Here is a 23,541-nt window from a genome sequence, read left to right as displayed (position 1 = left end):
TGTCCTCCTTTTACACACACACACACACACACAAGTATGTATGTAGGTGTATATATTTTATATATACTACAAGTGTAAACTGCATATACACACACTCACACAGATATATGCGTGTATGTTTAATATATGTTCAGGATAAGTGGGCATAAAAATAAGGTATGGTGTATGTGTGTATAGAAGGACAGGGATAGGAGGTTGTTTTCTTAAATTAACTCCATTTCAGAAGCCTATTTTTTATTTTATTTTATTTATTTAAATGAGGTTTCAAGTTGCCTTTCATAGTTGTATCTTAAACCATTTTTAATATATTTTATTTCTAACAAAACCCAGCACTCTTTTGCCTGATTTTTATTTTCTTTCTTTGAGCTCCTCTGCTTTGATTCTTGCTTTTCAATAAGTTTTAATAAGTTTTGTTTTCTGGAGTTTTTAAGCAGAATGGTAATGTCGTTAACTTCACAAATTGAGCATTGAACAACGTGTATATAATGTAAATAAGTCACAGTTTCATCTTCTGTTATTTTTTTAAATTTGTATAATGTAAATATGTTACTTTTTTCCAGTTCCTGCTCAACCTTCAAATTTTCAGGCTGAGGCAGAGTCAGATACTAGGATTATGCTGAGCTGGTTACTTCCAGCCCAAGAGAAGATAACCAAATATGAGTTGGTTTATTGGGAAAGTGATTCCACAAACCAGGTATGAAGAAGAGTTTTTTTGGTCATTTATTGGAGTACAATATGTGAGTTTTTCTTTGTAATTGTTTATATTTCCCCTTGGGATTAATAATGTTTTATTTAACATAATCTAATATAAATAACTGAATATGTATAAATATAAAAAATGTTCAGAATGGTAAATACTATGAAAGTAACACTCTATAATGCAATCTGTAACTACTGTAACCTGTTCAGAATCATCATCCTTTTACAAGTTATACTTCAGAGTAATAGTTAGTGACGTTTCAGCACAGTATTGCAAGCAATTTTTCTGTAAAAACAATTCATCAGTGCAAATGTAAAGACATATGGGATTATTATTTGCCAGACCTGAGTACCCTGTAAGGAAAATATTTGTTCCCTGAACACCCTCTATGCTATTATATGCATGTTTTTGACTTCTCCTTTGTTCTTCAGCAGCAGCATTTTACTCTTGACCCCACTGATTCCTATGCTGTAGAAGGGCTGAAGCCAGACACTCTTTATAAGTTCATTCTTGCTGCCTGTTCAGATATCGGTGTGGGAGTGTATACACAGCCTATAGAGTCTCGAACTGCACAATCTAGTAAGTCACATTTTTCTTTTTAAACACTCTTTGTAGAGGCATACTTTAATGTTTATCAATTCACTTTTACCATGAGCTATTTTTAATGTCACATTCAATAAAAGGATCAAAAAATAGGACTGTGCTGAAAACAGCTTAAAAAAAAAAGGTAAGTGATATGCATGATAGATAATTCATTTTAATTTTTTAGAAATAACTTACAAGGACAAAATATAAGAATGGTGGAAGGGGTAAGGTACACATTCGAGACTAAGAACATACAGTATTACATTTTTCTCCTTTTTGCTAAAATCATGAGATGACAGTTTATTCCAGCAGTAAATGGTGGCGCAACTGCATTGAGAAGGGTGGAGACTACATTGAGAAAAGATATTATCAGTTTTGTTAAGGTTCGTTCCATTTTCTATTAAATCCTATTTTCTGACTTTAGCTTGACTCCCCCTCATATCACTTTATTTCTATTTTGGCGGAAAACAAATACGTGCCAAAATCTTAAATGTACATACTTTTAAAATTGAGTGGTTAAACGTTTAGAAATAATTTCAGTAGAAATAAACAGTCAGACTGCCTTTACGATTTAGTTGTGTTCAAGAAATTTAAACTAAACAGCCAGATAGCATACTATTATAGTGACGTTTTAAAATATACATGCCACATAGTGTTCTTGTATTTATTATGCAGAAACAGTGATCAATGCAGCTGTCTCAGAGCTCTCAGGATTACGGTTTGAATCCTAGCTTTGGCCATCGTCTTTGTGGAGTTTGCATATTCATCTTCTGGGTTTTATGTCTTTGTGTTTCCTACCTTGCACCCAGTGTTGTTAGGAAAGGCTTCAGCTCCTTACATCCTTGTGTTTAGAAGATGAATGCAAGAAAGAGCTGTCAGAATTTTGCTTAAGTTTATAAGCTGAAATGAACTATAAACGCATCTAAAAGTCTGAAATGTATGGTTTACAGCAATAGTAAAAGTTAATTTCACACTTTTGATTCTCTAAAATATGTGCAGCCTCATTATATTAACATTATTAGAGTGTATGGTCGAGGCTTAACAAACTCCAACAAATGTTTAATCGATGTACAGATGTAGTTGAACATCATTTATGATTTTAGCTCGGAGTATTGTCTTCTTCGCTTTCTTTGTGCATCTTCTGATGGCTATGTTAAGTGACACTAAAGTGTGAAACCTGAAATTCTTTTGAAATGTCATTTAACCAAATGGAGATCTGAACAGACACTGTCGGAGCTCCTCTAGTGTCACTTCAGAACCAGAAAATTACTGGGAATTCCAAGGTTAATCAAATGTTATGGTTTTTATGTACCAAAGCTCAAAAAAGAAGGATAATAGAGAGACACAAATTAACAAAGATAAATGGCAAATTTCTGCTCATATAGGACTTCCTCCATCGGCCTTAGTCTTTGACTATTAAGCAGGATGTCTTCATCACTTTCCCACCTCACAGGAAGTCTATCTCTCATTGTCTAGAGCCTGATGTCTCTTTCACCTGACAGTGACTCATTGTAAAATCTGCTTTCTGATTCATTTTATTTTTTTTAGACACTTAGGGTGTTTCACACATTAATGTGTGTTTATCTCTCTATTCATACATATTAAATACATACATGTTCCTACCTTAAAATGTATACGATAATTAGTAACATTTGCAGGAATCAAATTATTTGTAATATGCATTTTTTCTTTTAAGAATACACATTTTCTACCACTGAATATTAGCTCTGGAAAGGCATTTTGAATAAATGACACAAACATAAGCATCAAATCCATTTGAGGAGATATAATAGAAAATATTTCACATCTGCTTTTTTCATTTATTAGCATTTTCTGTTAAAGCACCCTGATGTCTCTTACATCATAAGTTGATATTCCTGGAGAATATCTTTAAGAAACCCTGCATGTGGGATTTTACTGGCCTCATCATTGTTAATTAAAAGTGTTGTTATCAAAACTGCCATGAAATTAAAATGACATTAAAAAAGAGCAAAAAAAAATCTCTTTCATCCTTCTTTAAAGCCAAGGTAACAAATTTAGTCTTGAGAAGTCATTATGCTGATCAGCCTACAGCTAAGCATATTAAAATATTTATATTGATTTTACTTTGGGGAAGGTATTTATCTAGTGATATGAATTCCTTATTTCTAACAGAGCATCTCCTAACCACATAGAAGTTTTAAAGCATGTCATCTGTGTAATTCTTGCAAAAGCAATCTTCTTTCAAATGTACAACTTGTCAACCGACAATAGGCATTCCTTCACCGTGCACTATTAGTGTGTGGTGCTGCACATGCATGTATTAAGTGAACATGTGTGACGTCTGGTTAGCCTGACAGTAATGAGATATGCAGAATTGCTTTACAGAATAAAAGGCACAATAAAACCCAAGAGGCCCCACAATCTCAAAGACACATTTTAATAATTACTGAGAGTGTTTTAGTCTTTGAATATGGAAAACTCATTTTTAAATACTTTCTTGGCCTTCAAGTAGGACACCTTTGAAAGTAGATGTGTGTCAATGCAGAGCTGCCATAGTAAAATTCATAATCCCATCCCAAGGAATTAATACATGCCTGGCGTCTTTTGCAGGACACAAAAAAGCACAGGATATGACAGTCCTATGTCTGAAATTCAAAGATGCCAGTTGAGCCGACAGATGCAATTTTGGATTGTGAGTGCAAAAAATAGACCCTGGGGGTTGGTTACATAAGCAAGGGCAAAACACACAAACGTCACACTGAAAGGTCCATAAAGTTTAGGTAGATTTTTTTTATTTGTAAATACAAATAGGAATTATGTCATATTTGATTATTGGTTTTATATTCTGTTACTATTAAAATATTATTCTGTTTATCCATTATTGAACCCGGTTTAATCCAGTTTAGGGTTGCAGGAGAGGGAACTTGTTCAATGAGCTTTTGTAGTAGAAATTAGCTCTGGACATTATGTCAGTCCATTGCAGCCAACAATCCTGACACCCGAAATTTATCCTGACACATATCTATCTTTGGGATGTCCGAGGAAAACTAGAGTACCCAGAGAAGATGATGCCCCCACCAGAACTGATGTCCTGACTGGTAGAGCTCTGAGGCAGCATTGCTAACCACTGTACCAACCTGCAGAGTTGACCCCAAAGGATGCATAATGTTACTAAATTTGATCTCCAGTATCGGGTACTTTTTCCCTCAGAAGTTTTCATTTATTTTTTTTTTCTCTTGATGCAGCTAAAGTGAATATGTTAATAATCAACCAATATGATAATTAAATCCGTCCTACCATAAGCCACTTTTGCTCTGTCTTGCATGTTGCCTACCATAAATACAAACCAAGAAATGACTTCAGTTATGATTAGATTAATGTTTCATATTTAGCCTGAGAGGGGTCAACTTGTATATTTTGTGTACAGCATTTTCCTCATTTACACATTCAGCAGCCACTCTTGTCAGTTACCAGATCCTCAGCATTTTGTCCAAGTTATTGAAACAGCAGCAAAATCTAACGAGTACAAGCAACAATGCTGCAAACCTCAATCACTCGTCACACATACATAACTGTGATAAAATATTTAATAAACAAAAATGTCTCTTTGGTGAACTATATAAAAAGTTAAAAATGCTGCAGCTATTAAAACAGTCAACTCACTCGTAGAATACACCTAAATGTTAAGTCGTGGGTTGTTTTCTACATGTTTAAAAAAAACAGAATGTAATTATTTTGCCACCATTACAACAAGCAGGAGAATAAATTAAAAACAAAACGAAACGTTTTCTGTAATTTCATAATCTTTACCCATACTTGTTTACCTTTTCCTAATCTCAAAGATTTAAATGTTTTTAATGTGAGTTTTAGTTTATATCACAAATTTATACGTGAACAATTTATGCTATTTGATTTGGATATGATATAAATGTATAGCAGTCCTGTTTTCATTCTAAAAAGAATGCAATTGTGTTTTATGGTTTGTCTGGCCCCACCCCAGCATAAATGTCAAATTCCGCTCATTGTCTGCCACCCATGAAAAAATGCATCCCTTCCAGTTTAAATAAATATTAATAAGATTTACGCACTCAAGAAAACTAGTTGTTATTAATTATATTACACAAACCAATGAGTTATTTAAAAGCATTAGTTATTGTGTACTTTTCCTCAAACTTCAAAAGCAAGTACTTGTAATTATCTACAGCCTATTCCTCTTAAAATTGTCCTTCCTACCTCATAATTTATTGTATGACCAAGCATGTGAGACGCATTTTTATGTTCACCACAAGCAATCCATGCTCTGCTTCATTGTTTTAAGGTTTGAGCTTCTGCATGTGGAAACTACCCTGCTGTTGTCATTTTTTTTTTCTTCCTTGTTTTATTATTCTTTATTATTATTTAATTGTTTTTGACATATCTATTTATATGTGCATATTTATTTTTAAGCTTCATTTATCTTTTTTTTAATTCTGGACTGTGGAGAATTGGTCAGTCTGTGTTATTTTCATGGGCTGAATCTTTTGATGTTTAATACATATTTATACTTAACCAGAGCTGTGAGCAAACTTATCACTGAGTTATAAGATTTGTTTACTTAGGTATACCAAATGGATCATTTGATGCTGCTAGTATATCATTGTTTATGAAGAGTAGCCTGTAATAGACTTAGGAGTGTGACTAGTTTAATAGAAGTAATTGTTGTACAGCATCCTTCTCACAAGAGAGGCTTACAGTGCATGCACAAACATTTACAAGAAATACTGGACCACATTTTTCTACATATAAAGAAAATTTCCACGTCTGCAGTAAGTAAATAATTTTTCTCTCTAGTTTTGTGTTTCTTTTATTTTGAAAGATCATTAAGGTGAAACGTTTGACACCACAAATTAAATACACACAAGTAAATGTGCTTTCAAGCATTTGTTTCTTAGTCTATATTTTGCATCTTCCTAAAGAAAGCTACAGGTTAAGGGTTTTGCTCACAGTTCTTGTCATGTATATGCTACAGTCTAACGATACTTGTTATGGTTACCTTCTGCCCAGTCCAGACATTCATTACCTCCCCTTTCATTCGCCCTTCACTGTTGTGTTTTCAGCCCCCTCTGCCCCTCCTCAAGATGTGCAAGGTGTCAGTCTGAGCTCCACCAGCATCAAGGTGAGTTGGATGGCTCCTCCAGCTGGGAGCCGCCATGGAGCCATTGTCCAGTACACCGTCGCTTACCAAGCTGTGAATGGGGAGGACAACGAGAGGCACGAGGTGCCCGGAATCCCAGCTGAGGCCTCTAGTTATGTCTTGGAGAGCCTGGAGAAGTGGACAGAATATAAGGTGTGGGTGAGGGCCCACACCGACGTTGGGCCTGGACCAGAAAGCCCCGCGGTGCTTATTCGAACTGATGAAGATGGTATGTTCAAAATCTAACAAGAATCTTATTCTGCTGAAACTCAGTAAAGACAGCACTATTTAATGAAAATATTGTCAATTTGCTCTTAATTAAAATGGCATATAGAATGAGAATAAAGAAATAGATGTTGTTTCAATAATACTTAAAAGTAATAAAATATTTACCTGAACTACTTTTATGAAGGAAATTGATCTGTATAACATATTTTGGAAATGCTGAGTATGGGCCAAGATTTATAACCTTGTATATATTTTTTTATGTTCATGATGGACAGTTTCAAAGGGAAACTTAACAATCCCTGGTCTTGTTTTTCCGATTGGTCATTATCTTTGCATTAACACTTCAAACAAAAAATTTAACAGCCTACTGAATCCCAAATGTTGCTTTTCAAACTTCCCATAAAAAATATAGATTTTTATAGGAGCAGGGTTAGTAGAAGTATTTTAGCAAATCATAACTGCTGTTTTATGGGTATCTGGTTTGTATCCCTGCCTTAATTGTTGTCTTACTTGAGAGTCCCAACATTGAATACCATATTGTGTATGCGGTTCACACAAAACCAGAGGAAACCCCTGCGACAGCACTGCCCTTTTGATTTATTTAACATAGTGCATTGATCATGGTGTTAATTACTTTTAGATTGCCTGCACTGTCTTAATTGCAGTCCAGCCAGATTGATGCTATAAACATGTGCCATGCCAACTAAATCCAGCTACCATTTTTATCACTACTGTATGCTTCAATAATCTGGAAGCAAAATTCTTAACTTCACTACAGAGTTGGTGGCAGGGTGACCCGATTAAGATCACCATCTGATGGTTCAGCCATGCCGGAGGGTTTCAGTGGTGTAGGAACTTGGAGCTGAGAGAGAGCGAGGCTTGTCTCCCAGGCAAGAATGTGCTTGTCACTGGACACAGCTAATTCCATTATGGCCTTGCAGAACCTCCATATGTTTCAATTTGTATTGGTATTTTTAACTTCGCTCCCTTGACTACACATCCAGATTTGTACACAATTTTCCTACAGGGAAGTGTAAGGGACAGCACTTGGACAGGCGCTAGCTTAATTTAATTGATAACTGCATGTTAGCTTATTGTGCTCATACGCATACTGTATATTATCTTCACAGTAAAGTCAAATATTTTTAAATGCCAGCATATGTGATGTATAGCTTTAATCTATTTTTATGCCTTTGTTATCATAAATCCAAGACATTTCTTTTAATCCATTTTTGTATTGACCTTTGCTTTGAACAGTGTTTCTAAATGCAGGTAGTTGTACCCAAAATCTACCGTCAGCAATCAGAATGCCACCTTTTTTTTTTTTTTAGTTATTTTTAATAAGTAAGTGTAATGTGATTTCACAGCTTTGCTTAATTAAATAATGTAATGGTGGGAGCTGAAAGTAGTTTCTCCTATTATATCAAAAGATATTAGGCCTCTCTTTGGAGTACATTCTGTTTTTGATTCTGAAGGAAAAATAACTTCAGTTTCATTCATGGCACTCATCTTCCACCTGTTCACTGAGTCTTGACAGCCTTCCTTGCAGCATGTCTCATTCCTAAATTAAATGTGTTAGCTTAAGAGAAGTGCACATCCATGAGTGATTTGTTCTGTATCTTCAGTTTCTCTGTTACTGTTAATCACGTTAGGCACTTCATTCTTCGCTCAGTGCTTTTAGTAACAGAGCAGTAGCCGACTTCAGCAGCTTACTGTAAAGGAATTTAAATAGTATTGTGAAATGCGTCCTTTAGAAGTTGTTTTAAATGGAGTTATTTTACCACCTCTGGTGTACGTTGCTCATAAATTGTGCCTTTTATGCATATTAAAGTATAAAAGCCTGTTTGCATATGCTTGTAATTATTGTCATATAGCTCTGCCCCAACATCTACAGTTAAACTGGTCACAACGTAAACGACAAAGTGTGTGTGTATGAAATATATATATATTAATATTTTTTATTATTTTTATATTGTATTTTATTTACATATGTAATATGGGTAATAGGTAGGCAGGTTACACAAAAGTAAAACTGTACAGAAAATATATATCTGTGCAGTTTACAACACAAGATTGTTCTTACAAGCAGTGGATGCTCCTTACTTGTTCCCCTGCACAGCAACACCCTTTATAGCTGGGGTCTTCACTCACGGTCCTGGAGGGCCACAGTGGCTGCAGGTTTTCACTTCATCCCATTTCATAATTAGAACCCATTTATTAGTTGCTAAAGTAATATGTTTTTGGGCTTACCTTTAGTTAACTCACTGCTTACAAGTCACAACCCTTAATTTCCTATTTTAGTTCCAAGCTGCTGCATTTAGATTTTAATTGTTTTCTGTTTTCTTAACCAGCTACGGTTAATAACAAGATGCAGGCAATAAAGACAAAACAGCTTTCCAGCTAACTTGTATTGGAGAATATGCCTCATGAACTATCTGTGTTAATAAAACGAAGTGCAAATGTTTTCCAATCCACATAACATTTGGATAATATTCTCAGAAACAGAAACTCTGAAATGTAATTGAAATTTGTCTTGAATGAATTAAAACATTAACAAGCAATATAGTTAATACTAAATTTTATTATCAGTGAAGACTGTCTTCTAATTAGGAAACTGGTTGAAACGATAGCTAGCAGCCACTATGGCCCTCCAGGACAGTGAGTGAAGAACCCTGATCTATAATATCTCGTAACATGGTATCATTCTCCTCATGGCTGCTTTTCCTCTTAGGTCTCCTTCCATACTGGATATATTTTTTATGAAACTGCCTATCAAGGGGTCAACCAGGAAGTTAGGAGTCACTATTCCCATTGTTCTTAGACAACATTTAATCCTGATTGACCCTAGGATCTGTGAGAACACCTGATTACTTTCTGCTTAAAGGGTCAAAGTCCTCTGTGCATAGACATTCCAGGTCACAAATATACATAACAAGGTTGCTACATGCGTGGAACACTGACTAGGACCACACCATCATGAAGAACACCCTTTCCTATTTCTTTTTTCTTTTTTTAGGTCTGGCAGTTCTGTTTGTGATTTCTATTCATTCTTTTAACATGGTAGCACATAACACTTTTTCAGAAGTCTTGGTCATTTTTCAATCTCTTTATCTGTCCCTCATTTTTAATCTTTCTATGAATGACATGTCAAGTGTATTTCAAGATACTTAAAATGCATTTCAGGATATCATGGAGGAATTTTTGAGCATATCCACAAATAATAGACTTTTCATTTTGAGGTATGTTGAAAGGACTTCCTGTCCTTTTTTAGGACTCTTAAAATGGCTTCTTCAGTAATATTTATATCTTTAACTAGACGTCAGTTTCAAAATAAGAAGTAACTTAGCGATACTTTCAACCGGGATATGAAATTATTTTGAGAGATCCCAAAATATTTTCTTGGTAACCTAAAAGACATTTGAAAAATCCCAAAATAATCAGGAAGTTGTCTCACAATACTTTAAAATGGAAAGTCATTTTGGAGCTCTTGAAATGCATTTTAAATATCTTAAAGTGTATTTTACTTACTTTAAAACTAACTCGATATTTTGAACCGCATTTGAGTTCTGAGCGATATTTGAATGAACTGCAAATATCGTAAAAGGTAAAATAGCTTAAAATTAATCTCTTATGTTTAAAAAAAGACATAAGAAGTCCCAAGTTTACCTGGAGATTTCTGATTGCTAATTTGACTTACCGTAACTAGTAATTCGCTAGAATAATTTGGGGTTCTTGTTTAATTGTGTGTCTGCTTAATTACTTATATCATTTATAGATCCTGTTTTTTCTAAAGGTGTCTCCTCTTCATTTGCAATAAAAACAAAGTAAATAATGTCTGTGTTTTTTTTTTTTACTCTTGACATCTATAATCAACAGGTTGCATCAAAAGAATTTCAAGTAATAATTTTTTTCCATAAGTGTAATGATTCAGGTGACTAAAATACAAGCTGTTTTTATGATGCTGTTCGGTTTAGTTTTTTGATGAAACGTGTGTAGTTATTGTTTTGAATAGTTCCTTTTGACTTACTACAAGTATTTAAATTAATGCATTTTTGTATCTGACTACCAAAGCAAATCATTGGATGTGTGCATTTATTTATTTCCACCCATTATTACAATTTCCATAGTGCCCAGCGCACCACCAAGAAAAGTAGAAGCCGAAGCTATCAACTCAACATCCATTCGTGTCACGTGGAAGGCACCCTTATCATCCAAACAACATGGGCTGATTCGGGGTTACCAGGTCACCTACTCACGACTTGAAAATGGCGAACCACGTGGACAGCCCCACATTAAGGATGTCATGCTACCAGAAGCACAGGTATTTTGTTATTCCTCCTTTAAGATTGGTAATGTGTGGCACATGCTGTGGTAGAATGTGAATAGTTATGAAATGCGCCACTAAAGATATGACAGACAAGGATTAATCCATTTACTTTGTTAAAATATGATAATAGTTGCATGATGAAAACAACATTAGGAGGCAAGGTTGTCAATCTGTAATAAGTAACGCGTGTTTATTTGCTTAAAATTGTATAAAGTTTAGCACTTATATTTCATCATTTGTCATGGATTTCCTTATTTCATAGTATTATGTCTAAAAACACTCCTGCAAACTGATAGTAGGAAGAGAAGCTTTCATTCTACTTTTCCTATATGAAAAAATGTGTCAGTATTCAGCATGATTTCAATATAATTGTATCCTGTGGGATTGTTTATGTGATAAAGAGGTTAATGAAAATGCCACACAGGTTTATTTGCTTAATGTCTGGACTGTGTCACAGCAAGTCGTAACAGTATGCGGTCTTCAACCAAGCAATGCAGATCTTAAGTGGCTCTTGTGCTGGAATTGGCACCCTCTTTAAAAATGCACTGCCTTGTTATTCACTCTTCAATTTTATAATAAATATGGAACTATTAATAATATTGAGTGACACTTTGATTTTTGCCTATCTTGAAACAATATTAACGCTGCCTTGATACTTAAACTTCAATCATAATACTGCTTAAAGTCTTAATAAGGCATTCAAAATAATGTCCTGCAAATGGAGGGAAACCGAAGACTCTTCTTTAGCTAAAGAATCTTTGTTGCATTTATTATAAATGTTTAGCATTGTTTAAAATAAAAATTATGCATATGAGCATTTGTAAAATAATTATGAGTGCTGCAAGTAATCACAGTGTAGCAGTCTCTTGATAAAGTATAAAAGCTTGTTCTTGCATAATATGTGTAGGCCTATATTTATTAGCTTTCAACAAATGCTCAATTCATGTTAAGATAAGAAAATGTGTCCACCTGCCCTTAATGCATGTTCGCTCAAAACCATATGTATGTTGTACAGTTTTAAAATGCATTTGATTTTGTTTCTTTCTTTGATGGATAAACAGCACTAACCCCAGGCTGAGGCTGTGCCTCATACTGTTTCCTTGTGAAGCTCTAAGATATGATCATAACTGAATACATCTTTACCTACTGTTTGTAATATTTTAGTGTTACAACTGTGATTTGCCATTTTATTTACCTGCAACTGCACTGTTTTTATTTTGTGAGAGTTTGGATACAGAATATTGGGACACTGGTGAAGAGGAAAAAAAGGGTAAGATAACTGGCAGCAGAAAATGAATAAAAAGATTAAATGAAATAGTGATTACCTCTGTGCTGCATGCGCCTTGCCTATTTACTAGAATCACAGGTGTAACCTCGGCTGGTGTAGAGTGATTTTTGATGACAGAAAATTATTATTTGTATCATTCCTGAAGCAGATGTATGAAAAATAAGTTAGTGAGTCTAAGTTTATTTGGGAATAATCATTTGTGTTTGTGTGTCTAGGCATACATACATACATCCAGTAGAAAAGAATCGCTCAGTAAGGAGACATTAATATGAAGCATAGTACAAGCACCTAAAAAAATTGTAACTTGGGATCTGAAACTTTCACAGCAGTTTGCAAAGTTGCTTCAGAAGAGCCAGTATCGCTTTTCAATTCCATGTGTCATTTTGTTTGTTTTGTTCATGTGTCTACTACTTTCTAGCAACACCAGGATCCTGTCGTTCTTGTACAGTTTCAGGAGAGTGAATGGGGGTATCATTGTTTGTGTTTCTGCCTAGTAGGCTGAGCATTTGGAATAGAATTCCATGCCCAATTGTTATCCAAATGTGGATTCTTCTTGCTCTTGGTGTGTATATGAGGGGGGTCCTGTTGTATATTGGTGCTCGGCACAGAATTGGTTCCTGCTTTTCACCTAGTCCTGTCAAGCATAGGCTCTGGTCCTCCATGACCCTAAATTTGATTAAGAATGTTACGTTACTCATGAACAAAATGGTTAAGGAGGGCACAAATAACTTGAACAGAACATTACTACTTTGGATATCTCAATGATAATTCTAAATTGTGTTCATGAACAGTCTAAACCAATGATTTCCAAACTTGGTCTTGGGGAGGTTAAAGTCTGTCATTACTTTTGATAGACTGCAAACTTAATAGGCCTTTATTAGTGGAGGGAGGATAGTAGGGCAGTGGCTAGGTCTTCTACTGCAGAACTTCTTAGCTTGATTCCCTTCCTCACTGTTGTCTGTGTTGAGTTTGCAAGTTTGCATGCGTCTTTCTTCTTGTATCATTAAGACATGTTAGCCTCATAGTCAGCTTTAAACTGTCTCAATATGAGTATGCATGAATGTGGCCAGACTAGGCATCTTATAAGGGGCCAGTTCATACTACATGTCAGTTGCTGTCATGAAACACTCTGGGTTTCCTCTCCTGGCAACACTTGAATTATGAGAGTTTTGAAACTGGATGGAAGGGATTTGGAATACTATTCACTAATCTGATTTTTATAGTTACGACATGTGAGCTTAATAATAATCATATATTGTCTTCTGTCTGTAAGATCCCCTATTTTGACACAGTTTCTCAATACAATACATATTAATTCAAACTAAGGTTTCATTGTGCCTCCCATAAAGTTATTAACTGTAGTGTTTCAGGATTTTGTTGCTCTGGGTAATAAAAGGAAAGTGACAATATTGATGTTTCAACCATGGATACCATAATTAGGCATAAAATTAGGATTAGAGATAAACTAGAAAATAGTATAACAAATCAGATAACAGTAACAGGAACACACTCTGGCTCGTTTCTGATACAAGTTGCTGTAAGAAATAATAATAAAAAAAAAATAGTTAATTCGTAGGTAATTCTCTATGCGATGTAGCTTCAAATGTATGCCTGTTTAGCTAGTTTTGAGAATTTTTGATATAAACATCCATAGCCCAGGCGTTCACCTTTATGATAGGTTGCGGGATTTTGACACACAATTCTGGAAGGCTTATTAAAGAGCAGTTTAGCATATTTGTCATATAATACATCATTTAGAGAGCATAGTTTATGTGCCCTAGTGAACCTCAGAAAGAACACACAGCTCATTAGAAAAATAATGCCATTTGCAGTTTTCTGATATTTGCTCGTTCAGATAATGTGAGCAGCAAATAAACATAAGGTGGTATGTAAAACTCAGTAAAACTTTACTGGACCATCCATTCATCCATCTGTCTTCTAACAAGCTTATCTAGTTCAAGATCGATCGTAGCCTGCAACTGTTTATCTCAGCAGTCCCGGGCATTGGACAAGAGCCAGTCCATTGTCACTGTAACCTACCTTTTCATTTATGCCTTGTTTTTCAGTAGTTAAGAGGAAGCAATTGCAGGTTTAGATCATTAAACAAAACTGTTAAAAAAAATATATAAACACTGAATAAATGCATGTTTGCTGAAAGTGTGTCTTGGTAGCATTCATAGGTATATTAATCAGCAATTGCTGATAGTGCATACTGTTCAGGCAAGCCATACAAATATCTGTTTTTTTAAAGAGAGAATTGATTTTTTAACTGGGGTGTAATTGAAACAAAAACCTGCAGTCACTGTACAATTTAATGAACTGAGCCTGAGACCCCAGCCTTGATAAAGCTTATGTAGACTTCATCTATTAGCATCTGTCTTACCATTTATTGACACAGTGTTACTAAGCAATGTTATTTTAACATAACATTCTCAGTCCTGCTTAATCTAATTTAGAGTATTGGGTTAAGGGCCACAAATCTGTCCTGGCATGAATGGGTGTGAGGTTGAATTCAGTCCTGCATCAGTGTGTGAAATACCCCATGGCAATCAGGGGGATCTGATTAGTGCTCCAATTTTGGTTTAACTCTGAAATGTTACCCTAGTACTATGGAGTATAAAACAAATTAGCTGTTGAGAATGCTGTCAGTTAAGACATGCATATCTTAAGTAGACTAATCACATCATAAGCGATTATCCATCCATCCATTTTCCAACCCGCTGAATCCAAACACAGGGTCACGGGGGTCTGCTGGAGCCAATCCCAGCCAACAAAGGGCGCAAGGCAGGGAACCAGTCCTGATAAGCGATTATGCAATGTGCAAATAAAAGCCTCAGCCACTTTGTACACACAGAACAGCCACTTTTCATGACACATACTCACTTAGATGCTGAGCATGCAGTGCTAAACTAGATATTCAGGTTAAGGAGATTGCGTGCCTTGAATTGATTTGCTACCCTGCCACAGACCAGTACTGTAGCTCTAGTTCTTTAAAAGTACAAAGTCATTAGCATGAATGGTAAAAACTGCCAATCGGCAGTCGCCGTCACTTTCTGCTGTCCACTATAACACTTTATGGCCTCACTGAGACCAACCCAAGCAATTATGCCTGCAAGTGGCTTCTGTTTTTATTTTCCTTTATTCCTTTCTCAAATCCTCTTGAGGCTTGTCAGAGGACACACTTCGCTTTCGCTCCAGCATTAGGATGCTACCACTCAAGCACTTAATCCAAAACAGCCAGTGAAGCACTTGTGGACAGCTACATACATGAAGAGTCATATGCCAGTTGCTTCAATATTTACTTTCATACTCTGTATTGGGTAATTGTAACCCCTTAACATGTTTTTAAAATGTGTTTTCAGGGATCTCACCACAATTTTCATTTTTACGCATTCAGAGGATCCACAAGGTAAATGAGGATTACTGAGACCCTCCTGGGACCCAGCTCATATTTTGCACATTACATAGAGCCCAATCACTTGCACCTCTGCACTCGCATGGCCAATTTAGTGTTGACATTAAACATAACTCGCATGTCTTTGGTGATGTGGCAGGAAAACACAAATTCTATGTAGACACACCCTGCTTGAAGCAAATAATTCAAAAAATAATAAAAATGCCTTCTATTGTAAATACTGATATCTAGTTCAGGGTTTTGGTGAGCAGATTTGAGCACAAAATGGGGATCATTAATATTAATTACGCACATTTATTTTTTGATTTTTAACTTAATTGTGGCTTATAAAGGTTTAAAATGTGTTTGACTACAATTAACCACAGCAAAGCCCATGATTATATATTTATTTTTATTATATTTTTATTCATTAAACAGTTTTAATATTATATGTACTGTATATGGTATATTTATCTCTATGTAGGTATATATATTGTATACGCACAGAATTTATTTAACTTTCATGTTTAGTGTCATGTACACATTATAATGTGATACTTTCATGTATCCAACAAGCTATTGATAGTATAATTATGGAAAAAACAAGTATTGAGCACAGTAGCAAATGATATATATATATATATATATATATATATATATATATATATATATATACACACACACACATATATCTACTCTGAGACCCATGCTTCAGTAATTGTATGCTTGTGCAGCTGTCAGTTAGAGTGGCTGTTGAGCAACATTATGTTCTGAGGAAAAAAAACTGGATCTCCTTGTGTGTTATGTAGCCAGAGACATGGACTCAACTGTACACCTATTAATATTGGTGAGCATATATCCTAACACTTGATGAAGCAAAGGCACTGTTAAGGCTCTTTGGCTCTAACTGAGATGTGCTGTGTTCACTTGACGTCTTCAGTGATGGTGGCCATCTTGTGAGTGTCTCCTCCACCAAAATTGGCTTATGCTTTGCCTCCTGCTTATCTTAAAGTTTTTGACATTTTGCTGACATTCATTGAGAGATTGCTGTCGTGACACCACAACTTATTTAGTTCCATGAAAATACATTGTTATTGATTCAAAAAGACTCTGGAAATTCTTCTTGTCAGGAGAAGGTAGTAATACAACAGAATTAGAACAGCAACTTATAGGCAATGGAACATGCTGTATGTGTACAAAATAAAGACTAAATGTCATTCATTACCTGATGTTCTGCTGTTAACACTCTTCTTTGTAACTTATTTTGTGCTACTAGGCACTAACGGATCCTTTAACTTAACACTGTCAGTAGGTGAATTAAGAAAGTTAGTATTTTTTTTTGCCTGTTTTACCTCCTGCATTTAAATGCACAAGATGCATTTCCCTTTCAGTTTAGACTGTTTCTTCAATATTAGTTTGGTGAAAAAAACAAGACTGCTTGTGGATAAAGAAAATCAATTTAGAACAAGACTTGTCCAGATCATTTTTAGTTGTAAATACAGTTGAGTTGCAGTGATTAATTGATTTGTGTGCTGCTCCATCCGTGACTCATTTATTCAGTCATGTTACTCCAAGACACAATTTTTACAAACACTTTAATCTTTCACTGTTCAAATTGTCGAAATGTATTTTCACATCTTTTCCTCTTCTAAATGGAACAAATTATGCATGGTGTCTTATTAACTGAGAAATGAAGATTTCATGCAATTCAAACGACCAAGTGAAGAACAAAGGTTGGTTTTAACATTCTTCTCCTTGCCTGTCGTATGAGTAAACTCAGCAAATGGAATTTGAATTCCATGTTGATTCTGTATATGTTATTTGGTATTTGCTTTTAAACTTTCTCTGAGAAACTCTAGTAGAGTCAATAGGTACATTAAATGTCAGTAGCTTCATGTCCTGATTGATTGACCATCTTTATAGGAAGTAGACACAGAGTCACTGTCGTTCATATGTAGCTATTGTGTTAGATATTGCCACAGCATACTTTTTAAAATAATTGGCATTCTGCATTTTATTTAGCAAAGCTATAGATGCATAGAAGTGTAAAACCAAGCTGAACAGGATTTGCTTGGAGGTGAATCTGAAGAGTTAATTAAAATAATGGAGAGCATATCAAGTGCTCGCAGTCAATGACATTCGAAAGCTACTCATTAGGCAAGAATTTCCAATAGAGTGGTGTGTAAACAGAAATAAGGTAAATGTTATGGTTAATCATGGTTGGATGTTACTTCCTAATGGCTTTCTGCAAGATAATGGTAAAGAACTCCTTCCAGGTGTCCTGCTCATTAACAGATTGATGACTCACAAGCACCATTGCCCCAATTCCATCTTCCCTTTCTTTGTTTATCTGTTCAGTATTGTGAAAAGCTCTTAGACCAAAGATTTTAATAAATTTTTTTTTTTTTTTTTTATAAAATCCAAAAATAAATTGCTTCAGGAGTCACAATTTTTATACATATACTTGTGGCACTGGCTACTGCACTAAATCATTCAATTCATTCCCTTTTTTGCTTGCTGGTTTTTCATGTTTAGTTGGTGGTGTTCTGTTTTTTATTTGAAAAGGTCTCACAATAAAAAACAACTGCTGTGTTTTCTGATGGTTTTGCTTAGATTAAATCTGATCATATTTCCTCAGTATCTGGGAGAAAATCTTAATGCAGGGTTGCTTTGTCGATAAAGATTCTGACAATACAAGGGGAAAGACTATTTACATTTCCATTCTCTAACCCCCATGTCTGTGAAGAAGTCTGCTGGTGGCATACGGGTTTACTAGCAGCCAACTGCTGCAGTCAGCCGTCGCATGGAGTTCATCAAAACACATCATTCAATAAAGAATTTGCCTAAATTAAACTCAACTTGATCAACGGTGCCACCCAGGCTATGGGCACAGAATAAAATGCACCATTTGCCTTTATGTCAACTAACAAACTGAACTTTGTGTGTGCATTTTTAGTAAATATTTAAGTTTTTGTGCCAGTCTGAAAATTCTTAAGCAAATCTGCTGCAATGAATAAATACATAGACAATTCCAAAGGCACTGATAACGTTTTTAAGCTATTGCTGCCATGTTATTAACCTGACTGTTTTGCTCGCAGAGTCCTGATAGCTACATAATGGAAAAGGGTAAAATGAATCAAGCCTCCATTCTGAACACTTGGTAAAGCTTCCTCTTTATCCTTAAACATTTTTGACGCACAAAATAAATTCTAATGCAATAACAGGTCTTGTCAGATTGTTTTAAAGCCACAAGCAGATGTTCACATTACAAGGTTTTTCCTGAAGAACAATGGGGTAATTGATCACCATTTTCGCAGTCATGTAAAGATTTCTTGTTTTTAGAAGTGCAGTGTTTAAACCAGTCTGTCTTTCTTTACAATGAGCTGTTTGTTCATGTCGTGAGCGTTCACCTAGAAGGTGGTATTTGTTATTTTTAGTAAGAATACCACTGTTAGACAGAGAATGATCTTGTGTTTATATAAAAACAGCAGGTCGTTCTAAAGGACTGACCTTCTGGGTGAAAAGTCAATTAATTGCTTGAGGGAAGTCCTGTATGTTTTTAATTAGCATAAGTCTGTCTTGATTGGTTTGTATCATTAGCCATTAATATGTCTAGAATTAGACATTTCTCAGCCACATTAGGGAATCATTAGTTAAATTGATTTTATTACTTTAATGTAGCTATAAAGGAATGTGTGATACTTCCAGTACTGTCTCTTTGAAATGTTTGACACTATGATATTTGTTTTGATGGATGGATAGATACATAGAGAGACAGCCAGACAGACAGAGAGAGAGTAAAATGTGTAATAGACAGAGATAGAAGGAGAAAGAGTTAATTAGTTTTTAAGTATGTTTGTATTTTATTAACCCTGAAGGGGAAATGCTTGACTCGTCAAAAATGCTGCAATGTCATATCTAAACAATAAAAAACAAAGAGCAAACTATTACAAAAATGCAAGACAAAGACATTTACACACAATATCCCAATATACAGTACTTGTGATGGAATACTGCTGCATGCCAATGTGTCAGTTAAAGCTGTCATGATGAAAGGTGGTTGGGGTATACAGTTTGATGGGTGTGGTGGCCCCAGCAAGAGGTCCTAGCACACTGCAGATTCTCAATGAAAACAGGTCATGGAAAGAATGGGTCTCATTTGTCATGGTAGCCTGTAATTTTGTTAATTTTTTTCTGGATTGATTAGGGTACTTCCTGTAGTACAGCTAGCCTTCCTAAACATCTTGCATCCACTGAGCTGGTGTTACTCCCTTAGTTAGACCACACTGTAGAATGGTGCACTAGCTGCTGTAGATGTGTAAAGCAGTATATATTGTAGATGGCTAGCTTCTGTCAGAAAGTGTTCTAACAAATAGAAAGATTATATCTGTTTTTACCTTTTTTTAAAGACTACAGATGTTTAACAATTGGGTCTTATCCTAAGCATTTTAGAAAATTTGTATGTACCCATCCACTTCATTTTCTTAACCTGCTTATAAAGGGCAGAGTTGCAGGGCAGGTGGAGCCTATCTCAGCAGTCCTTATACTCAAGGCAGGAACAACCTGTCCATCGCAGGGCAAACACTCACTCACTGGGGCCAATTTAGCAATGCTAGTTCACCAAATCTGCATGTTTTTGGACTGTAGGAAGAAACTGAAGCACCCTGAGGAAACCAATGTGGACATGGGGAGAATATTCATACTCCATGCAGGGAGCCCCCAGGGCACAAACCCTGTACCACCCAACATATATGTGAAAATCTTCCCTTATTTCTTTTTAAAACAAGCATGTACCCTTCCCAGAGAAATATTAACTGCTGACTCTGGAATGACCTAGATGGCTTACGGTAAGTTCAGGTCTGAAACTTGTGACTCATCCAAGTCTGGTTTTCTCTTTGCTATTAAAGTAGCATGAATAAGGTGCACTGGCCCAGCTAGATGGGTTCATGAAAGCAATAATCAAGTAAAATGCAAGCTTCACATATTAAAGACATCTTTATTCCAAAAACTGCCTTCTTTGTTGCTATTCATCCTTTTATTACTTCTTGTTTCCATATAGGCATATTCAAATCAAGTTAGTATTTATTTTTTAATCACACGTGATATTTATAAGTTCTGAACACTATAGATATTGTAAATTAGGGAGGTGGGGGGGGTGTTACACAGTATTATGCTGGTGACACCAAGTGATATAAAGAAGGATGCAAAAATACAAATGTAAAACCTTATGTCTTGTCTGTATACTCAATTTTTACATGCTATTCAGCAAAAGGAATTTGGAAAGAAGTGATGGGAAAGGGAAAGCAGATTTCTGAGAGATGAGCTCAATGTTAGTACACACCAGTGGTGTTATGCTGAATAAGATAACTTTAGGGATGGAAGTGCATTTTTCACCTGTTTAATGAAATTCTGGAAATGTCCTACAGGGTCTGTTCAAAATTGCACAGCACCCTTTTAGTAAACACTAGCTGTCCCCCGCAGCTCCGCCCGTGTAGTAGTGAAACAGGACAAACTTTAAAAAAAAAATTTAATCTAATAATTTGTATTGAGAAGATTTTATATTGATAGCCTTCGTATCCAAGGGCCTCTTGATATACAGTATTTTTAGTTTTGCTATCAGGGGCGAGAATGTAGCTATGATCTCTTTGACAAAAATGTAAAAATTTACCAAGGTATCTCTTGTCAAGCAGAAGGTAGGTACACTCCAACGTCAAACGTTGCCACTGTATCTGATCGTGTTCAGCTCTGATGGGAGAGTGTCCTCCATGTGGAGAGTCGACCAAGAGGCTGTGATATCTCTGGCAATGAGCAGTTACCCTCTGAAACACACATAGCTGTGATCTCTCTAAAAAAGGTCAGACGTTACTCTTTAACAATCTCTAGATGATAATGTCTGCTGAACAAACATTTACCACTAGCTAAGCAGAGGCAAGATACACTCCCAACACATAGTGAGAGGTAAAGCGACTCGAACAAAGGCTGGTGCATGAGTGAGGATGGCCCGTCCCGCCTCCCACCCCCCTCGGCCCACAGCCTGTCTCTCAGATTCACACAATAATTTGATGCTGCAACCAAACTATGAATACTTAGCACGATGAGAGGAGTCGCAAAATCAACCGGAATGTTAAAGCAAATTATAGAAAAAAACCTGATCTAAATCCATGAAGCAGTTTCCTTCGTGAAAAGCACACAAACAGACATTGGATTTTATATATATAGAGAATAGGACAGCTGATTAGGTGGATTGGCGACGCTAAATTGGTGGGTGTGTGGTATGTGTATGTGTATGTATCTGAGTGTTGTTCCCCTGTGATGGACTGGCATACTGTCCAGGGGACTGCACCTACCTGGTGCTATGTGCTTTCTGGGACAGATTCCAGTCCCCCCTCCATAACCCCGGTCAGGATTCAGCATGCTTAGAAAATGGTATAGTATAGTCATTCCAACTATTTTCTTAATTAATGACTAGTTTTTGCTGCTAATTAAATTCATTTAATTTATTTACTATTTAAGACTCAGACCCTTTAAGTCAGGACTGAGTAACGTCAAATTAAGGAGTCAAATAATGTTTCTTGGAATCAGACTAATTATAGTAGAGAGTATTCAGTTCAATTCAATTCAGTTTCATTGTCTCAAAAGGGAAATTTGGTTTGTCTTCAGGTTTTCGAGCGAGACCACAATGCAACATTAAAAGTACATCAACAAAGAACACAGCCATCAAAACATAAGCTTTGTACAAATAAATATAGCAATGAACTTGATACCTAAGGTTAGACATTACATCAAACATATTATTAAAATGGAACATATTTAGAAGATAAATAGCAGTTGGAATGAAAGAGTAAGGGCGGCACGGTGGTGCAGCGCTGCTGCCTCGCAGTTAGGAGTCCTGCGTGGTGTTTGCATGTTCTCCCTGTGTCTGCGTGGGTTTCCTCCGGGTACTCCGGTTTCCTCCCACAGTCCAAAGACATGCAGGTTAGGTGCATTTTACGATTCTAAATTGTCCCTAGTGTGTGTGTGTGTTCCCTGCAGTGGGCTGGCGCCCTGCCCAGGGTTTGTTTCCTGCCTTGTGCCCTGTGCTGGCTGGGATTGGCTCCAGCAGACCCCCATGACCCTGTAGTTAGGATATAGTGGGTTGGATAATGGATGAATGGATGAAAGAGTATTTGAACAGGTTGATTTTTATCCTTGAAACCTTGAACCTGTGACCTTATGGTGTGTGAGTTCTGACAAGATCCATATTACTTTTCATAATACCTGCCCATTAAACATACCTGTGCGATTGAACTGTTGAGACTCTGATATTTTTGCTCCATTTTACAATGTGGTTTTGATTCTATTTTTGTTGCTGAACATGCCAGCACAACATAAGTAAAGACAGACTCAATACACAGTTTATAAAAGAGTGACATAATGGTAGGAATTACATTAAAAAGATTCAATTTCCTTAGACAGTAGAAGTGCTACTGTCCCTTTTTGTCGATGGCTTCTATATTTTTGTTACAAGCCACTTTTGCATCTAAGATTGCTTCCAGATATTTATAACTGTCAGCAATCACCACTGTTTAGTCTTTGATGATTGTTTCTTGTGAGTGAATGGTGTTTCTTCTGAAATCAATTATTGGTTCCCTAGTACATGATGTACAGCAAAATAAAACTTGCAGCCTTAAGAAAATACTGCCGAATGCAACCAACATTGCATTAGCACAAAGGAAAGTTGAGTTTACATTGTGCCCTAAAAGTCGTCAAGTGAGTACAGTACAACCATGAAAATAAAATGACGTTTCCTTCTAGAGTTTTGGATGAACAGCATTTAATGATTGAGCACTCATGAAGGGATCCTGGTGCCAGGGGCAGGCTGAAG

The 23,541-nt window shown here is 35.9% G+C and overlaps 1 protein-coding gene across 14 annotated transcripts in view; it reads left to right on the top strand.

The window, feature by feature from the left end:
* Positions 1-23,541, top strand: part of ptprfa (protein tyrosine phosphatase receptor type Fa) — a 589,562-nt gene that overhangs the window by 465,442 nt on the left and 100,579 nt on the right. For 6 of the 14 annotated variants that reach the window (XM_051933282.1, XM_028811491.2, XM_051933284.1 and 3 more), the window contains 4 exons: positions 561-694; positions 1,132-1,279; positions 6,364-6,669; positions 10,796-10,989. In XM_051933282.1, the coding sequence (XP_051789242.1) occupies positions 561-694; positions 1,132-1,279; positions 6,364-6,669; positions 10,796-10,989 (782 nt within the window). The remainder of the gene's footprint in view (positions 1-560; positions 695-1,131; positions 1,280-6,363; positions 6,670-10,795; positions 10,990-23,541) is intronic. The other 8 variants (XM_051933287.1, XM_051933285.1, XM_051933286.1 and 5 more) reach the window with 3 other exon arrangements.

Source organism: Erpetoichthys calabaricus, chromosome 10, assembly GCF_900747795.2.
Source record: "Erpetoichthys calabaricus chromosome 10, fErpCal1.3, whole genome shotgun sequence".
NCBI classification, from domain to species: Eukaryota; Metazoa; Chordata; class Cladistia; order Polypteriformes; family Polypteridae; genus Erpetoichthys; species Erpetoichthys calabaricus.
This window is presented reverse-complemented; position numbering and strand designations above follow the sequence as displayed.